Source organism: Gallinula chloropus, assembly GCF_964237585.1.
Source record: "Gallinula chloropus genome assembly, chromosome: 1".
NCBI classification, from domain to species: Eukaryota; Metazoa; Chordata; class Aves; order Gruiformes; family Rallidae; genus Gallinula; species Gallinula chloropus.
Window position 1 is genome coordinate 75,862,915 of NC_140085.1, and position 25,899 is coordinate 75,888,813.

At 45.8% G+C, this 25,899-nt stretch overlaps 1 protein-coding gene across 21 annotated transcripts in view; it reads right to left on the reverse strand.

The window, feature by feature from the left end:
• Nucleotides 1–21,463: 21,463 nt before the first annotated feature.
• The window catches only part of C2CD5 (C2 calcium dependent domain containing 5), a gene marked incomplete at its 5' end in the record, with an annotated part of 65,211 nt that continues 60,775 nt past the window's right edge, over nt 21,464–25,899 (reverse strand). For all 21 annotated transcript variants that reach the window (XM_084279519.1, XM_084279518.1, XM_084279516.1 and 18 more), the window contains 2 exons: nt 21,464–23,125; nt 23,810–23,956. In XM_084279519.1, the coding sequence (XP_084135645.1) occupies nt 22,994–23,125; nt 23,810–23,956 (279 nt within the window). In that variant the 3' untranslated portion in view covers nt 21,464–22,993. The remainder of the gene's footprint in view (nt 23,126–23,809; nt 23,957–25,899) is intronic.

Below are 25,899 nucleotides of genomic sequence, written 5' to 3' on the forward strand. Positions count from 1 at the left end.
AGCCATCAACTGCCCATGTCTTTAAATCAAAGCAGAAAATAGAAATTCAGGCACGATTCTGCCCTCGTGCTCCGTTTTAGTGAGAACTGAGCAGCGAGATTTAACCTCACCTTCTCTTTGGCCCCGAGTAAGATCCCCAGCCAGAAAGGCTAGCTGGTCTAGGCAAGGTTCATAAGCAGCTCTACTACAGGGAAAAAGAAATCTATATATATATATATATAGAGAGAGAGAGGCCTTTAAAAAGCAGCACAGAGAAAAGCAATGGGTGAGGACACAGAGTAAGGAGAAGAACCAGCGTGACTACGGGTCACCTACCCGCTGATCAGAAAGAAAACGTGGTCTTGGGGTTTTCCCGGTTTCGCTCTAAACCAGCTGAACCCTTCTCCCGTTTTCCCTCGCCTGTGATCGGCCCTGGCCAGGCGAAGGTACCGCCGCGCCGGGCTTGCCTCCCCCCGCCCCCGGGACATGCCGCTCCAGCCGCCCGCAGCCAGCCCGGCGGGTCCCGCTCTGGGGCTTATCCCCGCGGCTGCCGCCGGGAAAGCCCCGCTCGGGAGGGCAGCACTAACACCTTTTCCCGAGCCTTAAAAAAGTAGCGGCTCCTCTTTCCCTTGATTCCCAACCCAAAAAGCACATGCAGGCCTGAGCTGCATCCTTCCAAAGATCCAGTTTTTGCCTGCTTTCACAGAGAGCATCCCGTGCTCCTTCGCTACTTCTCTCCCTTTCAAGCCCTCTCACTTCCAAAATAACAGGGCTTTTCCCCTCTGCTTCAGCATCCCACCACTTCCCACGCTGCAGAATTTAGCAGAGGAGCTGCACGGGAACCCGCTCTCAGGCTGCTGCAGCCTTTCAGCTGATGAAAACGTTACCATGCAGTACACATACCAGGAGTATCTGTTCTCTTCCAAACACACTCAGTTACCACCTGACTAAAACACCTGGCTTGACGCTGTGCCCTCAGTCCTGGGAGCATCTCGTGCTCCGTGAGTAGAGGCTGTGTGAAAGGTGTGTCTGATTTCTCAGGGTGAAGGGAGCTGGGGAAATAAAAACAAACCAACCCAGCTGACATTTAACTGGGAATGGCAGCCCTGGTGCCCCACCAGTACTCCCTCCCTATGTGGTTTGACCAAAGGTACAGCAGCAAAGTGTTCAGACAGCACTGCCTGCCTGAGTGCTGCTGAGGGTCAGCCTTTGCGGGGTGTCGCCTTTGGGCAGGCTGATTTCTCTGTGTTCCCCCACACACCCCTGTCCCGTTGACACAACAAAAACCTGGCACCTGAATTTCGCTCCCCAAGAGTAAGGCAAAGGGTGTGGATAGCTTTATGGACAGACACACAGCTGCCCCTACGAAGGCTGGGTGGCAAATGCCCAGAACGCTTCTCCCTGGCAGGATTTACTCCATAGATCTATTAAAGCCACCAACAAATGTGTGTTCTCACCGATAAAGCTTTTTGAGCCCCTGATATGACAGTTTTATATAATCCTGTTGGAGGGGAGAATCACAGCTACAATATTGAATTAATATTCCTGCAAAGGCACGGTGTCCAAAAGCTAATCTGTTTTTACCTGGCTGTAGCAGCTAGCCTCCAAAAATATATTACAAATGTTGCCACATTTTTTCCCTCAGCTGTCACGCTGTAATAATATCATTACTGTGACAACATCTACAGTCATCCCGCCAACTTCAGAGAGGAGCCGGAATGCACGAGAAAGAAGCGTAAAAATGGAGGGGGAAAAAAAAGGATCTTCCTGATGAAAGCCAGAGTTCACTCTCTAAAACAGAGAACCTCTTTTACAGGCAGTGCTGAAAGGATTTTCAAAACATGTTTTTATGCGACCAGTGATGCTAGCTGCTAACAAAGTGGAACTAGAATGACTGAGAAGGTGAGGGAATAGGTAACGCGGGATGTATCGAGCCATTAGCCACAGCACTTTGCTTTCTGGGTTTGCACAGGAAGAGATTTTACTCATCAGATGGAGGAGCACAGGCAACTTTTGACAACTCTGCCATCACCTCTGTGCATCGTTACAGTATCTCTAGGAAAGCCAGAGACACCAGACTTGTGTTCCACAGCACTGGCTTCAGGATACATCTTCAGTGTGTGTAAAAGTGCCTATGAAACACATGGATAGGCAGCAAGGTGGAAGTAAGGAAGTACAGCAAAACTCTGGGTGAAATTCCTGCCATGTGCACTACCAAGAAGCATGCTTTCAGAATCAATATGTATCTATTCACAGTGCACATCCAAATCTTCCTCTCATACCCACAATAGACAAATGGCACAGTTTTATCCAATAGAAGTAGATGCATCCATAAATCACAAGTTTATTACAGTCCTTAAAGGGCTTGAACTTCTGTGGTGGTTTGACCCCACCTGGAGGCCAGGTGCCCACCAAAACCACTTGATCACACCCCTCCTCAGAGGGACAAGGGAGAGAAAGTGTAACAAGAAGCTCCTGGGCTAGGAGGCACATAAGGACGGGGGAGATCACTCACCACTTGCAAAATCAACTCAGCTTTGAAAAAATAATCCAATTTATTACCAAGTAAAACAGAGTAGAGCAATGAGAAATGAAAACAAATCTTAAAACACATCTCCCCACCCTTCCCTTTTTCTGAGGCTCAGCTTCACACTCAGTTTCTCTACCTCCTTCCCCAATGAGGCACAGCGGAACAGGGAATGGGAGCAGTGGTCAGTTCATCACACACTGTCCCTGCCGCTCCTTCCACTTCAGGGGGAAGGACTCCACATGCTCTTCCCCGGCTCCAGTGTGGGGTCCCTCTCAAAAGAGACAGTCCTCCAGGTACTTCTCTATGAACTACAATTCTCAACAGACTGCCCCAGCACAGGTCCCTTCCCCAGGATGCAGTCCTTCAGCACCAGACTGCTCCAGTGTGGGTCTCCCATGGGTTCACAAGTCCTGCCAGCAAACCTCCTCCAGCCTGGGCTCCTCTTTCCACCTGGACACAGGTCCTGCCAGGAGCCTGATCCAGCATGGGTTTCCCCCAGAGCTGCAGCCTCCTTCAAATCCCTCCACCTGCTCTGGCATGGGGTCCTCCATGGGCTGCAGGTGGATATCTGCTCCACCATCATCTTCCATGGGCTGTTGCAGGACAACCTGCCTCACCGTGGCCAGCCAGGGGCTGCAGGGGAATCTCTGCTCTGGAACCTGGAGCACCTCCTCCCTCTCCTTCTTCACTGACTGCAGAGTCTCTCACATCTTCTCACTCCTATCCCTGCCTGCAAAAGCTGCTGCTCTTGCTGCTTTCTTCTTTTTCCCCCCTTCTTCAATATGCTAGCCCCCAGAGGCGCTGCCACTGTTGCAAATTGGCTTGGTCTTGGCCAGTAGCAGGTACATTTGTGGCACGGGCTGGTATTGGCTCTGTTGGACTTAGGGGAAGCTTCTAGCAGCTTCTTGCAGAAAGCCAAAACCTTGACACACAGATCCAGCACACCTTCAACACAGCTGCTTCCAATAGGTCTGGCCTGTTGTTGCAAAGGGGGAAAAAACCCAATCTGCCTCCAGCCCAACCACTACAACAGCTCTTAGTGCACAGCGTCGGGGCCTGGAAGAAGCTCTTACTACAAAGCTACATCCTTCAGATGGGGAAATCAGTTATGAAGAACAGTGGTAAAGCTGAAGAGAAAAAGGAAATTCATTGGACACATGGCAACACATTACTGAAGACAGATGGATTTGGCACCCTCTCTGAATTCTTCCATAGGGAAAGGCACCTGTGAACATGCTGCAGGGAACCTGAACCCCTGTGCAGCAGCTCTATGAGTTGTCCTTACTAACAGGTGCAAGCTGCACTGAAGTTAAGGAATTTACTCACAAAAAGAAGGGCTACTCAGAGAAGTAAGGGGCTTGCTAGCTTAGTGTCAATGATGCATTAGAACTGTCGTGCCAAAAACACTGTGGCTGAAGGTGTCCTATTTTATTATTCACCATTTAAAAAGGCAAGAAAATGGGTAGGGCAGTAACAATGGAACACGGACATACTCATGCATGCAGACTCCAAGCACATCTCTTGAACAAGCTGGCGCTTCCCTTGTTAGTGCAGTTCTTTTTCCTTGGGGACTCAGACAGATTCTGACCTCATGTCTGACATTTGCTGGAATTTCAATCTGAGCTGTTGCTGTCAAGAAGCCATCATTCATAATTTAGCATTGTTTAAGAATGCCTGTTCATGAGAAGGTCACGTCTGATATATAGAGGGGGGACGTAATAAATTCGGTCTCACAAGAAGTAATCCCTCTAGGCCAGGGGGAAGCATGTGGAGGAAAAAGAGAGGAGAGGAAAAAAGCTTTGTTGATAAATTTGCTATGTCTTTTCTTCCTGTAGCACACAATCTGTAGCTCTTATTAGGAAGAAACATGAATTTGTGTGAGGCATCAGAAACCCCTCTTTGCTTCCAAGAACAGCTAAGAATTAACTGTGGATCTAGATGATGTGATTTATTCAGTTGTCCACCCTGAAAAAAATGATGCAGAAGGTGATGCAGAGCTATGTTTAAAGGGAAGTTTCAGTATGGTTGGCTGCAACTCTCAAAGCCCAGACAGATGAGCATCCAAGAGGAAGCCTCACAAATATTCTCGCTGTCCATGGCCAACTCTGGCAAGCACTTGGACCCTGAGCATGCCCTGCTGCTCTGAAGGGTGCAGGGTCATGTGTAAAAACAGATCCAGCGTCCACAGTAGAAATGGAATGGAAACCTGGCTTGGAGCACAAGGCAAGGCTTCAGTGGCAGGAAACAAAACAGCCTTGCTGGATGAGACTTCAGGTGCAGAACCAGTGCAAAAATTGCTGAGTTCAGTGCAGAGTTCAGGTTGTGTGTCAGGTTTCCATCAGCCTTCTTATTTAGGCCAAAATTCACATGCTGGCCTCAGGAGAGGTTTAACAAACCTATCAATTGGAACATACTTGCACACAGTATCAATATGCGTAGAGTAACATTAATACACAGGAATCAGAACCAGTACCCCTCCAAGTAAGTCTCAGAAGTGTTATTTTTTTTCCCAGAAGGCGGCTATCATCACCCCTGTCCCCATTTAACAGGGGAAACAGAGAGTCAAAACGATCTGACTGAGCTAGATTTGTAAGAGAGGCTTCTTCAAACATAGCGTAGCGCTGTGGGACACAGTGAAATTCAGCTGTCATTCATCTCTTGGATGCACCGACAGCTAATATTAGCTAAGTGCTTCAAGATTATTATGGATATATTTTTTAAAGCCTCAGAGAATGTCCACTAAAGAGCAGAGATGAAACTTGAAAAAAGTGTTCTTTTTTGTGCTGGGTGACATTACACGGTGCTGGTGAAGGAAGACAGAAGTATCCTGGGACTTAAGAGGGTTTCTGAGGGAAGGCCACCTCATGCAGAGATCTGTGGTGCCTCACAAAGAGGATGTCATCATCATCACTAAAAGATCAAGCAGTCAAGGACTTGGGAACCACCGTTACCATGACCTGCCCATTCCTCTGCTGAACTTCAGCTGTACTTTTCATCCTGAACCACAGCAGGTCTTTCACAATCGTCAGTTAATCATCTGATCCCACCAGGTAACATGGACACTGGATGCAAAGACATATTTAGTTCTGGAGCTTTGTTGTACTTACGTTTCTCAAGTTACTTCACCAGTTGTGATTCCCTTTAAAAACACTTGAAGGGCCAGGTTCTCACTCTGTTTAGGTTAATCCTAACAAACATTTAGGAGATTAACCCTGCAAAACATTTGAAAGTCAAGGAAATAATGGTTTTCTCTCTTGAAAAGAAACATGTGAGACAGATCACTTGTATTATAAAATGTCACACTGTGATGTCTGCAATGTAGAAAGCAAGTTTCACAAGTCATTGATTCAAGGAAATGGTGGTGTAGAGACTAGTAGATAACATAACCTGGAACACAAATATCAACAAAGTAGGCTTTTTTTTCTGTTTGGTTGCTTTTCTTGCAGACACAACACACTTTTCAAACCACCAATTCTCTTTATGGGAAACACGACATCAGACAGTTCAGCTTCTATTTTAACATCATTGCAAAAACAATCACTTTTTGGGGCTCAGAGAAGATAACAGAAAATTGCCCATAAACCAGAAACAAAGCAAAGGACAAAATCTTTGATGTGCCAGAAGTAGCCATCTGTTAATGTGCCCCCTTACACTAAGATGACCAGTGCAGTTGTACTGTCATTAACACAATTGCTATTAATGTGGTCTCAAAAATAGGCATAGGCACCCAAGTCTGAATGCCAAACAATTCAGATAACCCATTCAGCGACACATTGGTCACTCAAAAAAACCCAGTTATTAAAACAAAGTCCTTACCTGCATAGTGCAATGTCTTTTATGGACTTGAAGACTCAAGCAGACTCGACATCCCTGAAAAGCATTAGGGAAAAAAACCCCACAAACCTCGTTGCAAAATGCTACCTAAAATCTGTTCCACAAATGAATAAAGAGCAGCCCTTTCCCCTGTGGTACAGAAAGGAATGCAAGTGCCCATCCAAAAGGCTCACATGTTAAGACCTATCATAAATAGCTACAAAAAATACAACAGAAAGATGTATTTGACTGACAAAGGTAACTGAACTCTCTGTGTTCCTCAGTTGCATTAGGGCAGACACAATTGCTCAGCCACCACAGGGAAGTCCATGCTCATGAGATTCCCAACCCAGCAGCATTTAGAAAAGCTTTGAAATGTAGGCCTCTTAATCAAACCACACAAAACCACAAAGCTTTTTGATGTCAAGGCGCCAGAAAGCTCTAAATTGCAGTGAAAGTGAAAACTATTATTTATAGTTACCATAATCACAGACTGAAGAAGGGGGAAAAAAAGAAAAGATGGATATCTCTTTCTAGAATTGTGCCTTTTCAGAGAAGGAAATGGTAATTAAAACATTATCTATGAATCCTTAAACAGTAGCTGCCTGTACTCTGGAGAGTATGAAAGCCTATGTCTCCTTCAGTAAACAGGCAACACAAAGAAACTTCGGTGGTTTGCAAGACAGGGGGGCGGGTTTCTCTAAGCTGCTGCTGAATTCTCTGGGTACTTGCCTTCAACTTCTAGGCTTGCACTGAGTTCAGATTTAACTTCTATTTCTAGGCGATGGGTATAAATGGGAGCTCTCACAATTCCTATAGTGGTTACTTGGCGGTGGTTTTGAAAGTGCCTGTGCTGGATGTCAGTGTGGTCATCACTTGCTTTCTATTCCCAAACAAGAGTGGAAGAGTATGTCAAAGAAGCTGTAGTACAATGCTATGAGTTGCTAGGGTACTCTTCCCACTCCAGTGGTCATGGTTATATCAGGTGATGCCAGAAGTAGATGAAAGATAAATGTGAGCCAGCAGTGTGCCCAGACAGCCAGGAGGGCCAACCGTACCCTGGCGTGCATTAAGCAGGGCATTGTCAGCCAGTCCAGGGAGGGGACTGTCCCACTCTAGACTGCACTGGTGCGGCCTCACCTCGAGTGCTGTGCGCAGTTTTAGGTGCCACAGGACAAGAGGCACAAAAAAATATTGGAGAGTGTCCAGAGGAGGGCAATGAGGATGGTCTGGAGGGGAAGTCTTATGAGGAGAGGCTGAAGTCCCTTTGTTCAGCCTGGAGAAGAGGAGGCTGAGGGAAGACCTCATCGTGGTCTATGGCTTCCTGATGAGGGGAAGTGAAGGAGCAGGTACCGATCTCCTCTCTTTGGTGACCAGTGATAGACCTGAGGGAACAGCATGAAGCTGTGACAGGGGAGGTTTAGGTTGGGCATTAGGAAGAGGTTCTTTACTGAGAGGGTGGTCGGGCATTGGCAGAGGCTCCCCGGGGAAGTGGTCACAGCACCAAGCTTGGCTGGCCCTGTGTGGAGCCAGGAGCTGGACCTGATGATCCTTATGGGTCCCTTCCAACTCCAGGTACTCTATAGAAAGGCCTGAGACAATCTGAGTGCCTAAGCTTCTCGCCTCCAAAGGGGTCTGAGCAACTGTAGAGGTGTGCTGGCAGGGCACTGGCTCCAGGCTTGGAGGTGAATTTTGCCTTGAAGTCCAGCTGTGGCAGCTCTGTGACAGTGAGGCATACTGGGCAGCACAGTGTCCCTCTAATAGCAGAGGAAGCAGTTCCAGAGGTAGGTGCAAAGTGCAAGGCTGGGTATCAACCACTTCCTTCCCTTCATAGGAGAGTGTAAGAAAGGAATTTTAGTAGCAAAATGTACTCATACACCTGAGATTTGTGGCAAACTTTGAAAGCCTCTCGCCAGCAGCAGAAAGAAAACACAACTCTGCCCACACACCGCTACACGCTGTGCAGATCCAAGTGTCAAAATACTTCCCACAGCTGAAACCTGGAGGAGAGGCACACACTTTATTGCTGTCGAGACCTATTATTGGAACAAATAATGTGCTGTGTTGTGCAGTTACAATAATTATTGATGTCAAACATCTTGCAAAGTCTGCCTTTTTTTTTTCCTCCCCACTTCTGCAGATTTGCAAAATCTGTAAATGCTGAGTAAGCAGAAGATACTTTGGGGGTTTGTTTGTATACACACGTAGTTTTACAAAGATAAGTTAGTTGTTGGAGGCTGAAAAGGAAATGAATAACTAACTATATCTCTGACTAACGCTGTACGTCAGCACAGAGCTGATGCAACGGTGGGCACTGTATTCATTGGGGTTAGAATCACTGATATGTTTGGGGCACAGGTAAGGGCTGCAACTCTGGCAAAATTTTGTCCCTAGGATATAGCTACAGCCTTTGCTACTCTGGCTTGGGTGCCACACTCTTCTAGATTAATCCAAATATTGTTTATTTTCCTGTGTGGCACAGATCAGAGGAGCAGATACGCTTGGGTTTTGAGTCATTAGCTGCTCAGTGACTCCCAATTTTTGGGTGATCGACTCAAAATATTCCCAATGCGTCTAATTTCAGTGACTCATTTTATGATTATTCAGCCCGAGACATCCTTAGGAGTCATATCTCCAGAAAGAATCTCAAATGATTCATAGTAGGTCTACAATATCATTATAAAACCATAGGAAGAGTACATTAAACCCAGGAAAACTCAGCAAGATATTGCTGAACTGACTACCCATCAATGCCTCTACTGAAACGAAGACCTGGTAGACCAAATTCAACCAAGCGTATTACATAATTCCATAAGGAAATGAAACGTATCTTACAGCATGGGGGGGAGGGAAAGGAAGTTATGAGCCTGTAGAATTTAAATTGTTTTTCAGTGCATCTGTTAGAAAACCTTCAGAGAATCCTTCTTGTGATTTTGAAGAAAAATCAGCTTTTTCAATGTTTACGGCCAGTAACGAGGTTCAGCTAGTGCTGTCCCTTCAATTGGGAACATTTCTCCTACTCCTTTTGGAGCACTCAAGCACTGTAAAATGGCATAACTACCTATTTGCTTATCTTGTTTTCTTAATGTGACAGGAATTAGCCCAAGCATGGGTTTAAACATTTCCAAAAAGGAAGCAGCTACCGTGACATCAGTAACTCACCATTCCGTTGACTTCTGTAGCAGACCAGTATTTAATTTGTAGCATCTTCCTTAGATGCTGGAAGCTGCTCTTCATGAGCAGGGCGTCTTGTCCCTCTTGCTCTGCAAGCCACGCCAACGTGCCTCTTGACACAAAGATGAGGTATTTAGAGATCCAGTTTAGCATAGGACAGGTACAGTTGGACTCGATGAACTTAAAGGTCTTTTCCAACCTTGTGATTCTGTGATTCTGTGAATTGCTGCCCAATCTTCAAATGTTTGCTAGCTTTAATGAATTTTTTTAATGTTTTGAAAAGCATGAAGTCAGATGGATGCATTGGCAGCTCCAGGTAAGAGGTCCCAAAGCAACAACAGGTATGCGGCCGCTTGGTGACATCTGTACGCATTACAATGACATCCGTCCAGAAATAACCCAGACTTCCTGGCCCCTGGTTAACTGGAATGCTACGGAAGAAAACAGATTTTATAAATCTTTCAGTGCCTCATCCATGCAAGATTGAGGAGAAAGTTTTCAAAAGTCTCCTCAATCCTACAAATGCTGATTTCTTCAGTCTTTTGTGCCCTGGGATGTCTGAAAATTTATGGCTAAAATTTTGCTGCTCTTAGAAGCTGTATCCATGTCTGGGTTTTTTATCCCCTTCTTCATTTCCCATACACACTCCTACCCAACCTCTGCATAACTCTACATTCTTTTCACTAATTCACTGGTCTTAAGACTGCTCTAAGCCTTCAGGTGTCTTCAGCCCCCACTTACCTACACCAGCAGGAGTTTTTATAGCAGCTGAGGAATTTTTTTTGACTTTATACCAGAGAATGGTCAGAAATATTTTAATTCGCTGTCATCAAGCAAGTCAGGACTAATATAATATTGAGATTTTCCTACAGGCAAAAAAGTAAGCAGAGCCGGTAAAATACAAAAGAAGATAAATTTGTATTTCATGTTAATTTCTGTCATCATCTTAGATTATATTTTCCTTTTCTCTTATTGCTTCACTCCCACTCGTTCTCGTAATCTGTAAATTATTTTAGTCTGAGATATTTCCTGTGCATTAACTGTATTTCATTGGCTGCCAATTCAGTCTTCTGCTTCTGGCACTTGCATTTGTATTTAGGCAACATAATGAAAATTAATAACATAATTATACCATTCAAGCAAATCACATGAATTAAATCTGTGTCTAGCCAGCCAAAAATATCTTTGGTTGTCATCGGAGTGCAGTTTTTTTCCCCTCCTCAAGTAGCATCACAAGACGGTAGAAAAATTGCTCCTGTGTGGTTATTTTCCATGGACAATTACTCCCCAAAGGAAGAGCAACACTCAAACTGTTCTTCTCCTTAAATACAGTCTTTTAACTTCCCTGCTATGTTATTTCTGATGAAATGTTTACTCTGATTTCCTTGAAGCTCCCACAGATGCGCGTGACAAACCTTGCTCTGAGCTGCCGAGCCCCCCTGTCCTGGCTTTGCCCCAGCCGAGAGCCAGGCACCACAGGGCTGCTTGTTCTTCAAGGGAGAGGGGGTGGGGGATTGGGGGGGGAGATTGAGGGAGGGGGAAAGGGAGGGAAAAGAAAACCCAAGAAGCCAAAACCTCCCGGGTTGGTATAAGGATAGTTTACTGGGATAGCAGAAAGATTAAAATAATGATAATAATAATGATGATAATATAAATAATAATAATAATAACAGGACTTTATAGCAAAATATATTAAACTGGTGACACACGATGCAGTTTCTCGCTGAACCACATGGTGCAGGCTGCACAGCTCAGAGCTGTCCCAAAACCAGACCGTCCCCAAAACCACATGTCCTGGACCTGCCTGCTCCTCCCCCCACCAGCCCCCCTTTTATGCTGAGCATGATGCAATTGTCATGGAATACCCCCTTTGGCCAGTTCAGGCCACCTGTCCTGGCTGTGTTCCCTCCCTTCTTGTCAGCAGAACTGACAAGTCCTTGATAGCTTGGCAACAACTAAAACATCCCTGTGTTATCAGCATGGCTCTCATCCCAATTCCCAGACATGGCATTCCATCCACTGCTAGAAAGAAATTAACTCTATTCTAACTGAAACCAGGAAATCCCCACATCAGACAAATGCCACCATCTAGTATGGGACTGAGGAAGCAGCACCTTGAAACATGCCATCTCGTACAGGAAGGAAGGCAAGCAGGAACCTGTTAGTTCCTTGCATGTGCCTACCCTAGAAATAGCACATACAAGCTTCTTGTATTTGCCCAGCTGTGATATCCATTTGCACACACCACAATGGTCTCCCCACCCACCACCGTGTGACGGGCTCCAATACTTCCTTAAAAAGTCCACATTCTACACAGCTTTTACCCTGATGTTTCATTGACTGGGCTTGAATTTTGCAACTTACAAGCTGTCAGGCACCCCACTGTCACCACCACCACCACCACCACCACCTGAAGGCTCCAAAGTGACCACAACGGCGACTGTTTGTTACCACTTGCGAAGAAATGCGTGTTCTGCCCTTGACTTGCTTTGCAGCGGGCACATGAGAACAGTTGGCCACATAAGTTTTTAATGGGATGAGCTGCAGAGAAATTAATGACACGCTGTTGGTATTTTTTACAGGCTGGCTGCTTGATATCAAACAAATCTATGGTTAATCTGCCAAAGTCATTAATCACCCAAAGCTTCTAATGTCAGACTTCCTAATGGTTTGGGCAAGTGCTTTGGAAAGTCTCAAAATCATTTCCTGTCAAAGAAGTTTCTCTCTTAAGTACGGCCAGGGTGCTTGAGAGATCAGCTGCTTGTCCCACACACCTTTTTAACTGCAAGAAGCAATGATTTTGTGGTTCTTTAAATGAAATGAGACGACGTAATTGTTTTACTGCAGAATATCAGGTCGTAATTATGCACATCTATTTGAAATAACTTTGTTGCTGGGATCTGAGCAAACTTTCATCCAGTTAATTTCCCCGTTCCAATTTACCATTTTGGACAATGATTTCATTGATGCAGTCCTAACCCCTTTTATTTCAGAGGGGCCCAGCTGGGTTTTTTTAAGTCTGAACTCTTTAATGAGTTCAGACATATCATAATAATCCTTTCTTGCTAGGAAAGGAACAACAACTGCATTGGGTTTGCTACCAATCTAATTGCATTCCTAAAATAATGGCAGTTTATTTGCAGGCAAGGGGACTGTGAGAAGCTGTGTCTGTTTCTCCCCATGTACCACTATGGCTGTTACATCCCACTAGGAAGTCACCAGAACACAGGAGTGGCAGCTCTGGCTGCTTGGGAAGAAGAAACTTTTTCTCATTTCACAACTTAATCCATGTAAATCTACAGACCATAAGCTACAACAAGTATGAAGGATCCCAGGAAGCGATCCAATTCACTCCCTGCTCAGAGGCAAGTCCTGAAAGATGATCATCTAATCAGTCCTCTGAGGTTTTTGATGGAGGATAACACCAATGTCCCCAGGAAACATGTCAGTGCTTCCTGCTCCTCACGACTGCAGAACTGTGCCTGTGTGTGGCCTGAACCATTCCTGTTCCCCTCCAAGCCCATTGCTTCCTCTGCTATCTGCTGCAGATGCAGGAAACGGCCCTGAAGCAGGTCAGCCAGTTCTCCAATTCTCTCACCCACCCCAGTTGAGTTCACCTGTCCTCGCAGATCGCACTTTTCAAACTAGGGAGCTCTCACCTCTGTTGGGCCCACACCTTTCCCGAAGATCAGCGAGGAAGACCAGGCACAGCACTCCCGACGAGTTGTGAGCCAAGCAGCAGCAGTATTTCACATCCCTTCTCCTTGTACCTTCCCACGGGGCAACGTCCTTCTCATCAACATTGTTGACGCGCGCTCTGCCTGTAATCTCTGGACAATCCTCCAAAGGAATGGTTGCTACCTAACTCGTGTGGCGTGGTGACTCCACCAGAGATGTCTTACTTGGAAGAACAGCGTGATCGCATCCTGTCAGAACACTTCTTGTACGTTAATAAGGTCCAGGTGGGAAAGCTCCTGCGGCCTTATTAAGTATGTGTGTACACGAAGAACAGGTGCCCAATCACCCTGCAACTTTTGCAGGCAGAAGCTGGAACTGTTCTGGCAGGTAGAGCCAAAGGCAGCGTGCAGAGAGGCACGAAGAGCCCTGTAAACAACCATCTGCCTTTCAGGTGGAAACACATGTGTGTGCACACACACACAAAACGTATGCACGTCAGGCACACGCTGAAGGATTTGCTCCTTGACTACCAGAACCCAAGCCCAGGAATAAGACCTAGATTTATATCATCTAAGGGGTCGTCTTCTGACACAGCTGTCCAGCTGGATGCAAAAATAAGGTTATTCTCCTTCAAGCAAAGAGAAGCACAAACACATTTGGGGGTGACCTCCTCTAAGACAGAAAGGCAGGAACCAGGCACTGCTCCGTGCCCGTTAACTCCGTGAGACCGCGACTTCCAGGCGTAGAAGGGCAGTGAGGACGCCTCAGATCTTCAGCCACGCTTCTCAGTTTAGCAACACCGTTACTTGCAAAGCAGGATTCAAGAGAGTGAATCTCGTGAGTCGGGCCTGTTGCCTCTCACTGTAAATCTGCATAACGATCTCAGTCTACGCAGAGTGATTCAAACCCCACGCAGACAAGAAGCTTTGCACGAGATGGACATTACTGTAGCAATAGCTGAAACAACATGCTATTGTAATTTATCTTCAGTACATCTTGCTTATCTTGGGTGGAACCATTATTCATCTGTCTCTAGGTTTTTTCCTTCCTGTCATTTTTTTGCTGGTAGGCACCTATCTTCACTGTCATGCTCTTCGCTTGTTTGTCCTGCCTACACTGCCTTCTTTTACCTAGCCCATTTATTGCCTTTCCCTTCTTTATCTCAGTCCCTTTTATTCTGCAATGGCAACAAGGAAATAATCTGGAGATGCCAAACTCTTCCTGGGATGTTGGCTGGGCCGCAGGCGTGCTCTGCTGCAGCTGTGGAGACAGCCAAAAGGAGCAATGGCATTAGAAACAAAAGAGCCTTTCACCTTCAACATCTCATGCCCTTGACACCCTCAACAGAAAGGACGATGTGAGTGACTCGCTGCTAAGTTTTATTCTCTACCCCTGCATCAGGCCTCCGTGTCAGCCCAGCAGCTGATGTATATGAAATTACACTGGCAGTTTTACAGCCTGATGGCTGGTTTCTGGTGTGAACAAGCGATCCCTCTGGACTGCTGATCTGATCAACCTGCATGCAGAACTTCACGTGACAATCAGTAACACAGCATGTGGTACACGGCACAAGGGTGGGGTGCGAGCACTGGGCAAGAGAGTGGTGGGAGATGAGAACAATTTAGTAATGGGCAGCTCTTTCATTTCACCCTCTCCCAGCCATTCCCACTCATGCAAATATCACCAGCCCTTGGACTGAGGCCAAAGCATTAAATAGACCATCAGCTCCAGCAAAAGCCGGGCAATTGAATTACTGCTGTGCAGCGCAGCGAGCTTGGCTGTCCCTCCAGAAGTGTGAACAGAGCCTGCAATTTGGAAACTTGCACACAGTGGTGTCCTCTCCTTGCCTCTCCACTGGAATGCCAGTGCTCTTATCGACCTGTGGTTCACCCAACCTTCCAGAGACGGGGCAGGGCAAGAAGAAAGAAGGAAATGCAGCCCAGGGCTGGATGCCCAGGAGGGAAGATGAAACATGGCTGGAGGCTGGGTGTCCCCCAAAGCTGCTCTATCACTCCCCTCTTCAGCTGCAGCGGGGAGAGGAAATGTAACAAGAGGTTTGTGGGCAGAGATAAATTGTGGGTCGAGATAGGGGGTTGGGGGGGAGATCTCTCACCAATCACTGTCATGGGCAAAACAGACTCAGGAAAATCAATTTATTACCAATCAGAGCAGAGCAATGAGAAATAAAAACAAATCTTGAAACACTTCCCCCAGGCTCAACTTCATTTCCAATTTCTCTACCCCCTTCCCCAAAGAGGCACAGGGGGTCAGAGAATGGGGGCTGGGGTCAGTTCATCACATACCACCACTGCTGCTCCTTCCTCCTCAGGGGGAGGAATCCACACACTATTCCCCTGCTCCAGCGTGGGATCCCTCCCACAGGAGACAGTCCTCCAGGAACTTCTCCAACGTGAGTCCTTCCCACGGCCTACAGTCCTCCACAAACTGCCCAGCTCAGCGGGGTGCGGGCCTGCAGGACCAGACTGCTCCTGCATAGCTCCCCCATGAGGTTACAAGTCCTGCCAGCAAACCTGCTCCAGCTTGAGCTCCTCATTCCACAGGGCCACAGGTCCTGCCAGGAGCCCGATCCAGTCTGGGCTATCCACAGGATCATAGCCTCCTTCAGGTGTCCCCTCTCTGTTCCACCATGGGGTCCTCCATAGGGAGAATGACTATTCCCCATCCTTTTCCAGGGGCTGCAGGGGGGGCAGCCTGCCTCACCATGGTCTTCTCCACAGGCTGCAGATGAATCTCTGCTCTGGTGCCTCCTCTCCCTCCGTTTTGATTGGCCTTGGGGTCTGCAGAATTGCTCCTCTTACATTTTCACACTCCCTTCTCTGGCTGTAATTGCACTTAAGTGTTCTGCAGTTCTACACCCCACCCCACCCCCTTTTTAAATATGCTATCCCAGAGGTGCTGCCACCAACACTGATGGGCTTGGCCTTGGCCCATATCAGGTCTGTCTCAGAACCAGCTAGGTGGGAATTAGCTCTGTCGGACATAGGGGATGCTTCTAGCAGCTTCTCACAGAAGCCACCCCTGCAGCTCCCCTGCTGCAAAAACCCAATGCAGACAGCTTGGGCGGGGGAGGGAGGCAGGGAGAAGAAAGGTTTTCACTTAGTCCTCTAGCTTGTAGAGTGCATGTCAGGAGATAACATCATCTCTTTGAACCTTACCAGGTTCTGTTGCACTCCCTTCAAGTTTAAGAGCTCTTCAAGGGTGAGTATACCATTCACAAGGTTGTAATTACTCTGATGTTTCAAAAATCTCACCAGGTTTCCCAGCAAAGGTTCTCCTTGATTGAAGTGTTACAGACACTTGATTTTAAGAAAATAAAACCAAGGAACCACCCTAGCTCCTCTCCTCCCTACCATTTAAGGGAGTATTTCCATAGTCAGCAACGGAAATGTTTTTGCAACAAAAAAATAAGTGTGCATCGTTTCCTGTGGGTATGCATGTTTAACCTAAAGATCTACCAGTCAATTGAAATGTGACTCCTGTTTCCAAAAATGAAATCAACAATTTCAGACTCCCCCTCCCACTCAGCAATCTGCCCATTTGCAGGTACACACAGTAAATTATTACTGTCATTAACTCCAGCTATCTTGGTGCAGACAAAGGCCCCTTTTTCAGGCAGCTCGTTCATCACACAGGCACAATAAAAGCAGGCCCAGAGCCACAGAAGTCTGCCTTCAGCCCTTTGCCATGCTCACAAGCACGGCGTTTCCATGCCTTGAGCCAGCCCTGCTTCTCCCACTGGCCCCCAGTATGACCTTGGTGTGTTGCTTCACACCTCTCCACCTCAGTTACTTCCACTGTGGAAAAGCAGTATCAAATCATTTTGGGAAACTCTCAAGATGTATCAGAACAAATATTACCTGAGGGGGTTGTTGGTAATGAGGAAGAGCAGCAGCCCAGCCTGCTCTCACACCAGGAAGGATTTATACAGCCAACTTCTGGAAAGCCTGGGATGAAAGCTGGCCTGCACATGGCAGAGCAAGCCCCAGAAAGATGTCATCCTTTCCTGCTCCAAAAGCCTTCAGCATATCAGACTTGCCACGACTAATATACGTTCTGTGGGTTTAAAAACAAATGGTTTAATATTTAAGCTCCTGTGTCAGCCTCTATCTTGAAACTCAGTATGTACCCCTGGGTGATGATGCTGCCCTGGCCCCCAGGAGTGCTGAGGCTCCCCGGGGCAGTAGGGCAGGGCAGCTGGGGCACTGGGACTGGAGACCCAGCTCGGCAGGCCCATGGCCAGGCAGGGATGTGGAGAGTTGGAGACTGTCCCTGCTCCAGCATCCTTGGGCAGGGGCTGGCAGCCCTGGGACCTGAAATGGAGCTGTGAGCACGGTGGGGCAAGGCCAGGCAGGGTCTGTAAGGCCTGTCTGTGCTCCCAGGACCTGGCACTCTTCTGCAGACAGGGAAAAACACTTCAGCATTTTTAGCTTGTACAGAAGTCAAAACCGAGCTTCCTCCTCTCTACCAAACCTGCGAACACCACAGGGCAAGAAAGCTTTTCTTGCCACACAGCCCCAAGGCTCAACAGATCTGCAGGTGCCGCGGCAGCTCAGTTGTTCATGTTTCCTCAGTCATCAAAGCTCCCAATCTATCATTATCTGAACACCAAAAGGGAACTCAAAGCTCTCCAAAAACTTCAGTCACTGGCTTCTCTCTCATCACAACTGTTTATAATTCCCTGCATCTGTCTTGCTTCTATTTTCACACACCCACCTCTCAGCAAGCTGCTAGTGAGGTATGCGCAGAGACACCTTTCGGTCTGACAAAAGTGAACCAGACCTTGGGTTTCTTTCCCAGAAAAATCCTAATTTCAACTACATGCCAAGAAAAAAAATGATACAAACTTGATTCCCCTTGGGGAAGGTGGGGTAATCACAACTGACTTCATGCCATTCACCAGAGGATTTCTGCTCCCCCTTTGCACCCTTCACATGTTCACAAACAAGGTTAACAAGGTAAAAATAAAACAACCCAAAAACCAAAAAAAAAAAACCCAAGCTGGGGACTTTTTATCCAACTCTGAAAATGAGCTCCCAGTTGAAAAAAAATGAGGAAAAAAGAATTGGATGTTATTCCAAAGATCCATCCCTAACACACTGAGGTAGTTGGGACTCAGCCCACATCTCCCTCCAAGTTAATTCCTGCTCACTTTCAAGCTGGAGTTGGCTGACTTAACAACCACAATGCATCTCACCAGATAGCAATGGTTAGAGAAAGCTGAGGAACCAGGAACGTGACCCTCAGATGCTCTTCCTTACCTGCTGACAGTCTCCAGAGGATGGGACAGTTGTTGGGACCCTGAGTGCTGCCCCATCACCTGCCTGAAAGCCTGATGCAGCCCCTAGCTCCACAGCTACAAGTAAAGCAGTGCCTGCAGGAGCCGTCTTCTGCAGCAGGTGCTACCACTCCTTTCCACCATCCCCATCCTTCACAATGCCCACGTAAAGGTTTTAAACTGCAGCTTAATGGCTCCTCTGAGGACTGCAGACAGGAGCAGAGCCACTTTTGCTCTGCCCCCTCTCTCATTTGGCTTCTCAGAATGAAGAGCCAGCAGCAGCGCGGCAGGGCTAACCCTGGGGGCAGCCAGACAGCACAGGCTGCTGGCTCACACCTTCCCCCACCACGGGATGGGGAGGGGAAAGTGAGAAACTCAAGGGTTCGGTAAGAATGGCGACACACAGACACACATGACATGAATGAAAGGCAATTGCCCACCACCAGGCCCAACACGGCTCCCCAGCAACCCCAACACCTGGCAAGCAGCCCCACAGGCTGACTACTGAGGGTGCTGTGCAATAGGGGATTACGTATGGGCTATCAAACCCCCGGGCAGCACAGCACCCCCCAGCCTCAGCACACTGAAGGCAGAGCCTGACTCCATGCAAGCCTGCTCATCCAGCCATCCACCACACCAGCTGCTGTGGGGAAAATTAAGTCCACCCCAGCCACAATCAGCTCCCACCCCTGAACAGCAGCTCACAGAGCCTGTTCCTGACCAGGCAATGTTTGTCCGTAGCTTGCCTCCCTCACCCCACTCAGAAGCCCCATTCCAGAGACGAGCAGGCTGACCCAGTGTCAACTGCTCCTGTTCGGGTGGGAAATTCACAGGTTCTCCCACAATCAGAAGTGTGAGTTTATGCCATGACTGAAGGGGTGTACATCATCAACTAGACATGTTTGTATGATTTTCAGTTATTCTGAACTCAGCAAGGAACACGAATCAACCCAAGTTGTTGGCAACACAGCTCCCTGAAGGTGTTTCGGGTGATAACGATTTAAAATTTTAACTCATGCTTTAGTTTTCCTTTCCTTTCGTCCTCTAATAATTCCCTGAAGTTTGCCTTATGTTTACATGATCCTTTTTTGCCTCCAAGAACTGTGAAATATGATGCTCCAAATGATGATGGATTTGCTCACACTTATCCTTTTTTTTTTCCTCCTTTTTTACAGTGCAAAGAAGAAAATAACAATCAAAGCAACGTTAAGTGTACACCTTCCTGAAGGTTAAATTTATCCAGCTGGATCAATTAAGAAAAGTTATTTCCCAATTAGTAACAGTTAAACCCAGTGTTTGTTGTTTCTGGACCAGAAGTTAGAAAATTGAAGTTTCTTGATGAGAAGGCTCCTCCTCTGTGTCAAATGAAAAACACAAAAAGAAATAGCGACCTTTTAAACAGCTGGAAATTAAAATACGGCCTGAATACTTTCACAGATGCTACTAACCTCCCTCTCCCCCACCAAAAAAATCAACAGCTACCTTCATGTGCTACTTCAGAGAGCATCTTCATGCTGAACACTTAGGCTGACAACTCCTTGTGCCAGATCCAAGACCTTCTGAAGTTATTAATATTCTGCCATCAGCTTCAAAGGGAACAAAATTTGCCTTGCCAAAGAATCAAGAGAGCTGCAACTATTTACAGGCGACTTAGTTTACGGCAGCTTCAGTGGTAACAGCTACAGAATTCAGAAAGACCATTAACTGTACCAGTAGAGGACTTGTGCAAGGCCTTTGACACAGTCCCCCATCACATCCTTATCTCTAAATTGGAGAGATGTGCATTTGATGGGTGGATAAGAAACTGGTTAACAGACCGAAGCCAAAGGGTGGTGGTCAGTGGGTCTATGTCCAGGTGGAGGCCGGTGACAAGCGGTGTCCCCCAGGGGTCTGTCTTGGGACCAGTGCTCTTTAACATCTTTATCAATTACATTGATGATGCAATTGAGTGCACCCTCAGCAAGTTTGCAGATGGAACCAAGCTGAGTGGTGTGGTAGACACCCCAGAAGGAAAGGAAGCCATCCAGAGGGATCTTGACAGGCTGGAAAGGTGGGCCCGGGGGAACCTAACGAGGTTCAACACTGCCAAGTGTAAGGTCTTGCACCTGGGCCGGAAGAATCCCAGACACAGATACAGACTGGGAGAAGAGCTTCTTGAGAGTAGCCCTGCTGAGAAGGACTTGGGGATTGTGGTGGATGAGAAACTTAACATGAGCCAGCAGTGTGCTCTTGCAGCTCGCGAGCCCAATGGTATCCTGGGCTCCATCAGAAGAGGGGTGGCCAGCAGGGACAGGGAGGTGATTGTCCATCTCTACTCTGCCCTCCTGAGGCCCCAGCTGGAGTACTGTGTCCAGATCTGGGGCCCCCAATACAAGAAAGATGTGGAACTGTTGGAGAGGGTTCAGAGGAGCGGCACAAGGATGATTAGAGGGCTGGAGCATCTGCCCTACGAAGAGAGGCTGAGGGACCTGGGCTTGTTCAGCCTGGAGAAGAGAAGGCTGCGGGGGGACCTCATTGCAGCCTTCCAGTACCTGAATGGAACTTATAAACAGGAGGGGATTCAACTTTTTAAAAGGGTAGACAATGGCAGGACAAGGCGGAATGGATTAAAACTAAAGGAAGGAAGGTTTAGATTAGATATTAGGGGGAAGTTCTTTACAGAGAATGGTGAGGTGCTGGAACAGGCTGCCCAGAGAGGTGGTGGATGCCCCATACCTGGAGGTGTTCAAGGCCAGGTTGGATGGGGCCCTGGGCAACCTTGTGTAGATCCAGGCCTGAGGTTGGTGTCCCTGCCTGTGGCAGGGGGTTTGGAGCTCTGTGATCCTTTGGGTCCCTTCCAACCCATGCCATTCTATGATTCTATGATTCTAAAGTCATCTGGGAAGCCCCTAATTGAAACGCTTTAAATATAAAGATAATTAACTCTTCAAATTTAAAAAAAATCAGGTCATAACACACGATACAAAAAAGGTTCCTCTGAGGAGAATGGGGGTGGGACATCTTTAATATGTATCCAGCATACACATTTAACTATTACACATATAAAAAGGCAATAAATTTTATACAGAAATTTATTGTGCAAGAATGATTTTCATGCTCATTTACAATGAAATAATTACTTTTAACAAATAATCATGCCATTGCTTAATTTCAACACTAAGCAGAATATTTACATTCAAGTTTACAAGTTTGTTCAAGTTCCACGTATGGTATTGTCAGAATTAAGTAAGAATGCATCTTCAGATCAAGATTTGCATTTCTTTTTACTTGAAAATATCACTGCCTTTCAGACATTTACTGGAAATGACAAATTTCCTTTCTTTGCAGTACCCTCATTTCCCAGCTACTGGACTGGAAGGGAAAACAACCAACTATACAAATAAACAAACAAACAAAAAACACCCCCACCCACCAAAAAGCAACTTGCAGAAACCAGCCTCACACACATCCACCCATCTCCAGTCAGCCAGTCAGTTCCCACTTCTGACACAGCAAGGAGGCTGCAGCTCCCCTTCCTATAAGCGACTTTTGGACGGCTGTTTATGTCATCCCTGCAAGGGATTGTATCTTCAGAAAATGAGCCTCAGGACAATTCTTTCACAGAATCTTATATTTAACGAAAAAAGAGAAAGAAAGGATCTGTTTTGTAAACAGTGAAGGGAACAAGTTCTCATTAACACCTAAATCACTTTGGAACTTTTTTGTTTGGTTTCGTTTTTAACCATAGAGATGGCAGGAACACAGCGTCATCGTCTGGCAACTTTTAAAAACCAGAACCAAACAGAAAACCCCCAAAGGACCTACCCAAAACATATGCTGGGTAGTGGTAATTTTTTTTAAAAAACCTCAAACACCAAATAACAAAAAGGAACCCTAAAAAAATCCCCCAACAAAACGCACCAAATCCCCCCCAGCAGTTCACAAACAGTTGGGAAATATTTTTTTATGTGCAGAAACTCAAACTGTGACTTTTTGCTGTTGCTTCTTCCTCTTCACACTCACTGATCTAAGGCAAGTTCAGACTTCACCTCACATTTTACTAACCTGGGCACAATCTCTCACTCCTTCGGCAATGGTTGTTAATACAGCCTTCTCAGTTCTTCCCCACACTCCCTGACCCCTCTTTTTGGTTTTTAAGCTGAGCTGAGAATCAGCTCGTACAATGTTCAAACTCACAGACGGTTCTGAATTATAACTTGTCCTGGTCCTGTAAACAGCTGAAAAATGTGACAGAATTTTTGTTTACTTTCACAGTTCCATGTGATGCTTGCTATTTTAATCCATATTTTCACATCAGTGTTTCATTTTCTGCCTAGGTTTCCAAGGGGCCTGTAATTGCAACAGAACCAAAGCACACCTGCCAATATGCTGCCCTATTACATAAAGGACAAAGAATAGGGATTGTCTTGGCTTTTGGGAGTTAACCTTAAGGAGATACACTGATTTTGAAGATGCAAACCTAAACATTCCCACATTTTAAACAATCTTTCTATTTGGCAGAGACTGCTTCACTTTTTCTGCCTTCACGTTGTGACATCTCCTCCAGAACTTGTGGGTTGAGCAACGACTGTAGAAGGTTGTACCGGTAACACCTCTAACTCAGACTCACGTACAAAGATGACTGCATCACCACTTACATTTATCAAACACTGGGCCTGGGGGAAGGGGGAGGGGGGAGAAAGAAGAAAAAAGAAATACACTGTTACCAAACATTAAAAAAGAACTACATGCTCATGTTTACTATTATCTGCTAGATGTAACTACATAGATAACAGAAAAATCAACAGAGATCAGAAAAGGACAAGCTGTTAGAATTTATTACTGAGGCAATCCCTGCTGTATTGCCTTCTGTATCCACTTGTTTGAGCGCTATCAAACGCACAGACAGATTGTTGTAAGACCAGCACCGATGAAGAACTTGGGTTACTTCCTTTCACTACCATTCTGAACATATTTCATGTACCAAAACAACCATATTCAGCTGTCACCTTTACAAATAAAGTTTTGTCCCTTTACATACGAGACGCAGGGTTTTACAATCGCCACTCGACATAAAAAGGATGAAAGCCCTAACACTGCAGCATCAGAAAAGCCATGGATTATGCCATTCTAGTGAACTCAGTACTGTCACCCATCTGGGTATTTATGAAGCATATTTGTAATTTTGTGCTAACTAGGGAGTTAAAAAAATGCTCCTGGCTTCTTTAAATAGGCCTGATGATGAGAGATCCAGAGGCGTCATTCAGACATGGCTCTGCAGTGGTCTTGTTTTTTAAACACATAAAATGTACATTTGTGTCACACTGGGTATGAAAGCATTATTTCATATAATGATGTACCTGATTTTTGTTTGGATTCTCCATAAAAACACACTGCTTCATGATGTAGGAGACGACGGCGTTCCCCCCTAAAGCCGCAACATGAGCTCTCACCATTGCAAACACTTCAGCAATAAATGCATGGAGAAAACCACTGACTCCACCCTCCTAAAATGGGGAAAACAAAATAAACCAAAAACGTTTTATGTTGGGTATTGCTCCAAGATGCTGAATCCTTCCCTACCATTTTTATCAGCTGAATATTTCAGCGCAACCTGAACAATATACGGCTCAGAACTTGAGAGCTGGTCGCTGTTTAAGAGGTCACAGTTGTATGTCAGACCATTGGAACTCACTGTCTGAGCAGAGGAATCACAAGCAGGGTATTAATCTGTGACTGGCATTCTCTGCAGTCAGTATGTTACATGTTCCCATGCTTTCCAGGCATTCCTACCTCTACAGGTACCTGCAATATTCCACTGACAGCTGAATAATGAGGATTTGTTTCATCAGGAAGGACGCTGCCCATTCTTTTCAAAAGTGGGAAGCAAATAAAGAATAATTTCTACTGAGGATGAAAAGAGATTCAGACTTACTGGAAATTACTGGTAAGGAGTGGCTGTTACCTTTGGTCACTGTGACTTCATGTATGCTAATGACTGTCACCAGCTCTCAACATTCACTAGAGAAATCGTCCCTCAAAATACAAAGCAAGCAAAGGACAGAGCAGACACTTGAGAAGCAAGCTATTCAAGGTTCCTTCTCCCCGCTCCCCCCCCCCCCTTAATGCCTCAAAGAACTTCTAGGTATCCAATTTTGTTAAGTGTTTTGACTTGACAGTGCTTGGGGGGAATTTTCACTTCTTTAGTGCCAAGCTGTGTAATTTAAATTGGTGTGAAAGAAGGAAGGAAAACATTCAATGAAGTTTGGGATTTTTCCTAGACAATCCTCATGAATGTGAGAAACTATACTGGGAGTAAAAACCAAAAAAAAAAAACAGGCAACCAACCAAACCCATAAAAATCCACAGAAAAAAATGAGGAAAAGTAACTAATGAAACAGAGCTTGCTACCAGTGCAATGTACCTACACCATTTCAAAATTGAAGTGGAAGGTAAGACCACCAGACTTCGTGTGTGTGTGTGTGCCACTGGAGAAAACGAAAGGCAGGCAGAAGAGCAGCTAGATAAGCTGAACTTCAACAAATACCAACTACCTTCAGATCTAGTGCAAAAGGTACAGTCTACCCTGAAAACATGCATCAAGGCATCAGAAAACATAACTTGGATGAAAATCAACAAACAAAAGGGGAAGTTTAATTTCACCAGTCCAAGCATAAGGCTTGAAGTCAACTGCAAAATACAAGCCTGTCATTCCTCGTGAAATTCTGATTAGGTCCAAGAGTTTTAACAGTCACAGCAACTGATGGGGCTATTACAAAGCTAATACAAATTTCATGACAACAGATAACAAAAGTGTCCACCTGGAAACAGCAAAGCCAAAGACAAATGGAGAAACTGGGACTTAATCAATTTTTGAAGCACAGTGTCTGGTAAATACTTCAGCTTAGTAAAGTGTTCATAGGGCATCAATATTCTGAATTACTGTAAGCAAAATACAGAGTAATACAAACACAAATGCTGCTAGTTATCTTTCTGTAGACAATGCTTAAGTGGTGGCCAGAAACTGTAGCAGAAGGATGCAGCTACTTCCCAGAAGGACATGAAAACGGTAAGAAACATGTCTTGGATTGCTGCACGGTCACCAGGAGTGTATGTTGTCCAGATCCAGGCTGGAGACTATTGTCTACAATACCTACACCCTCTAAGCTGCTTGCATGGTTATATATACTCCACAACACGCTTTTTAACATTTATCACACAGAGCTATCCTTACTGGGAAGGTACTGGGAAGGTAATATTAAAATTCAGCATAATGGTTATGTATGATATGGGAAGCATCATATTAACCAAAGAACTCTATAATCCAAATACACTGTGAAAGCTCATTACTGAGCTTGCCAAATGAGAGAATGGATTATCTTCTTTTTGTATTTAAATTAATCTCTGGTTTGGGTTTAAATGATCGCATCTACCATTGCTGGTCAAAGAC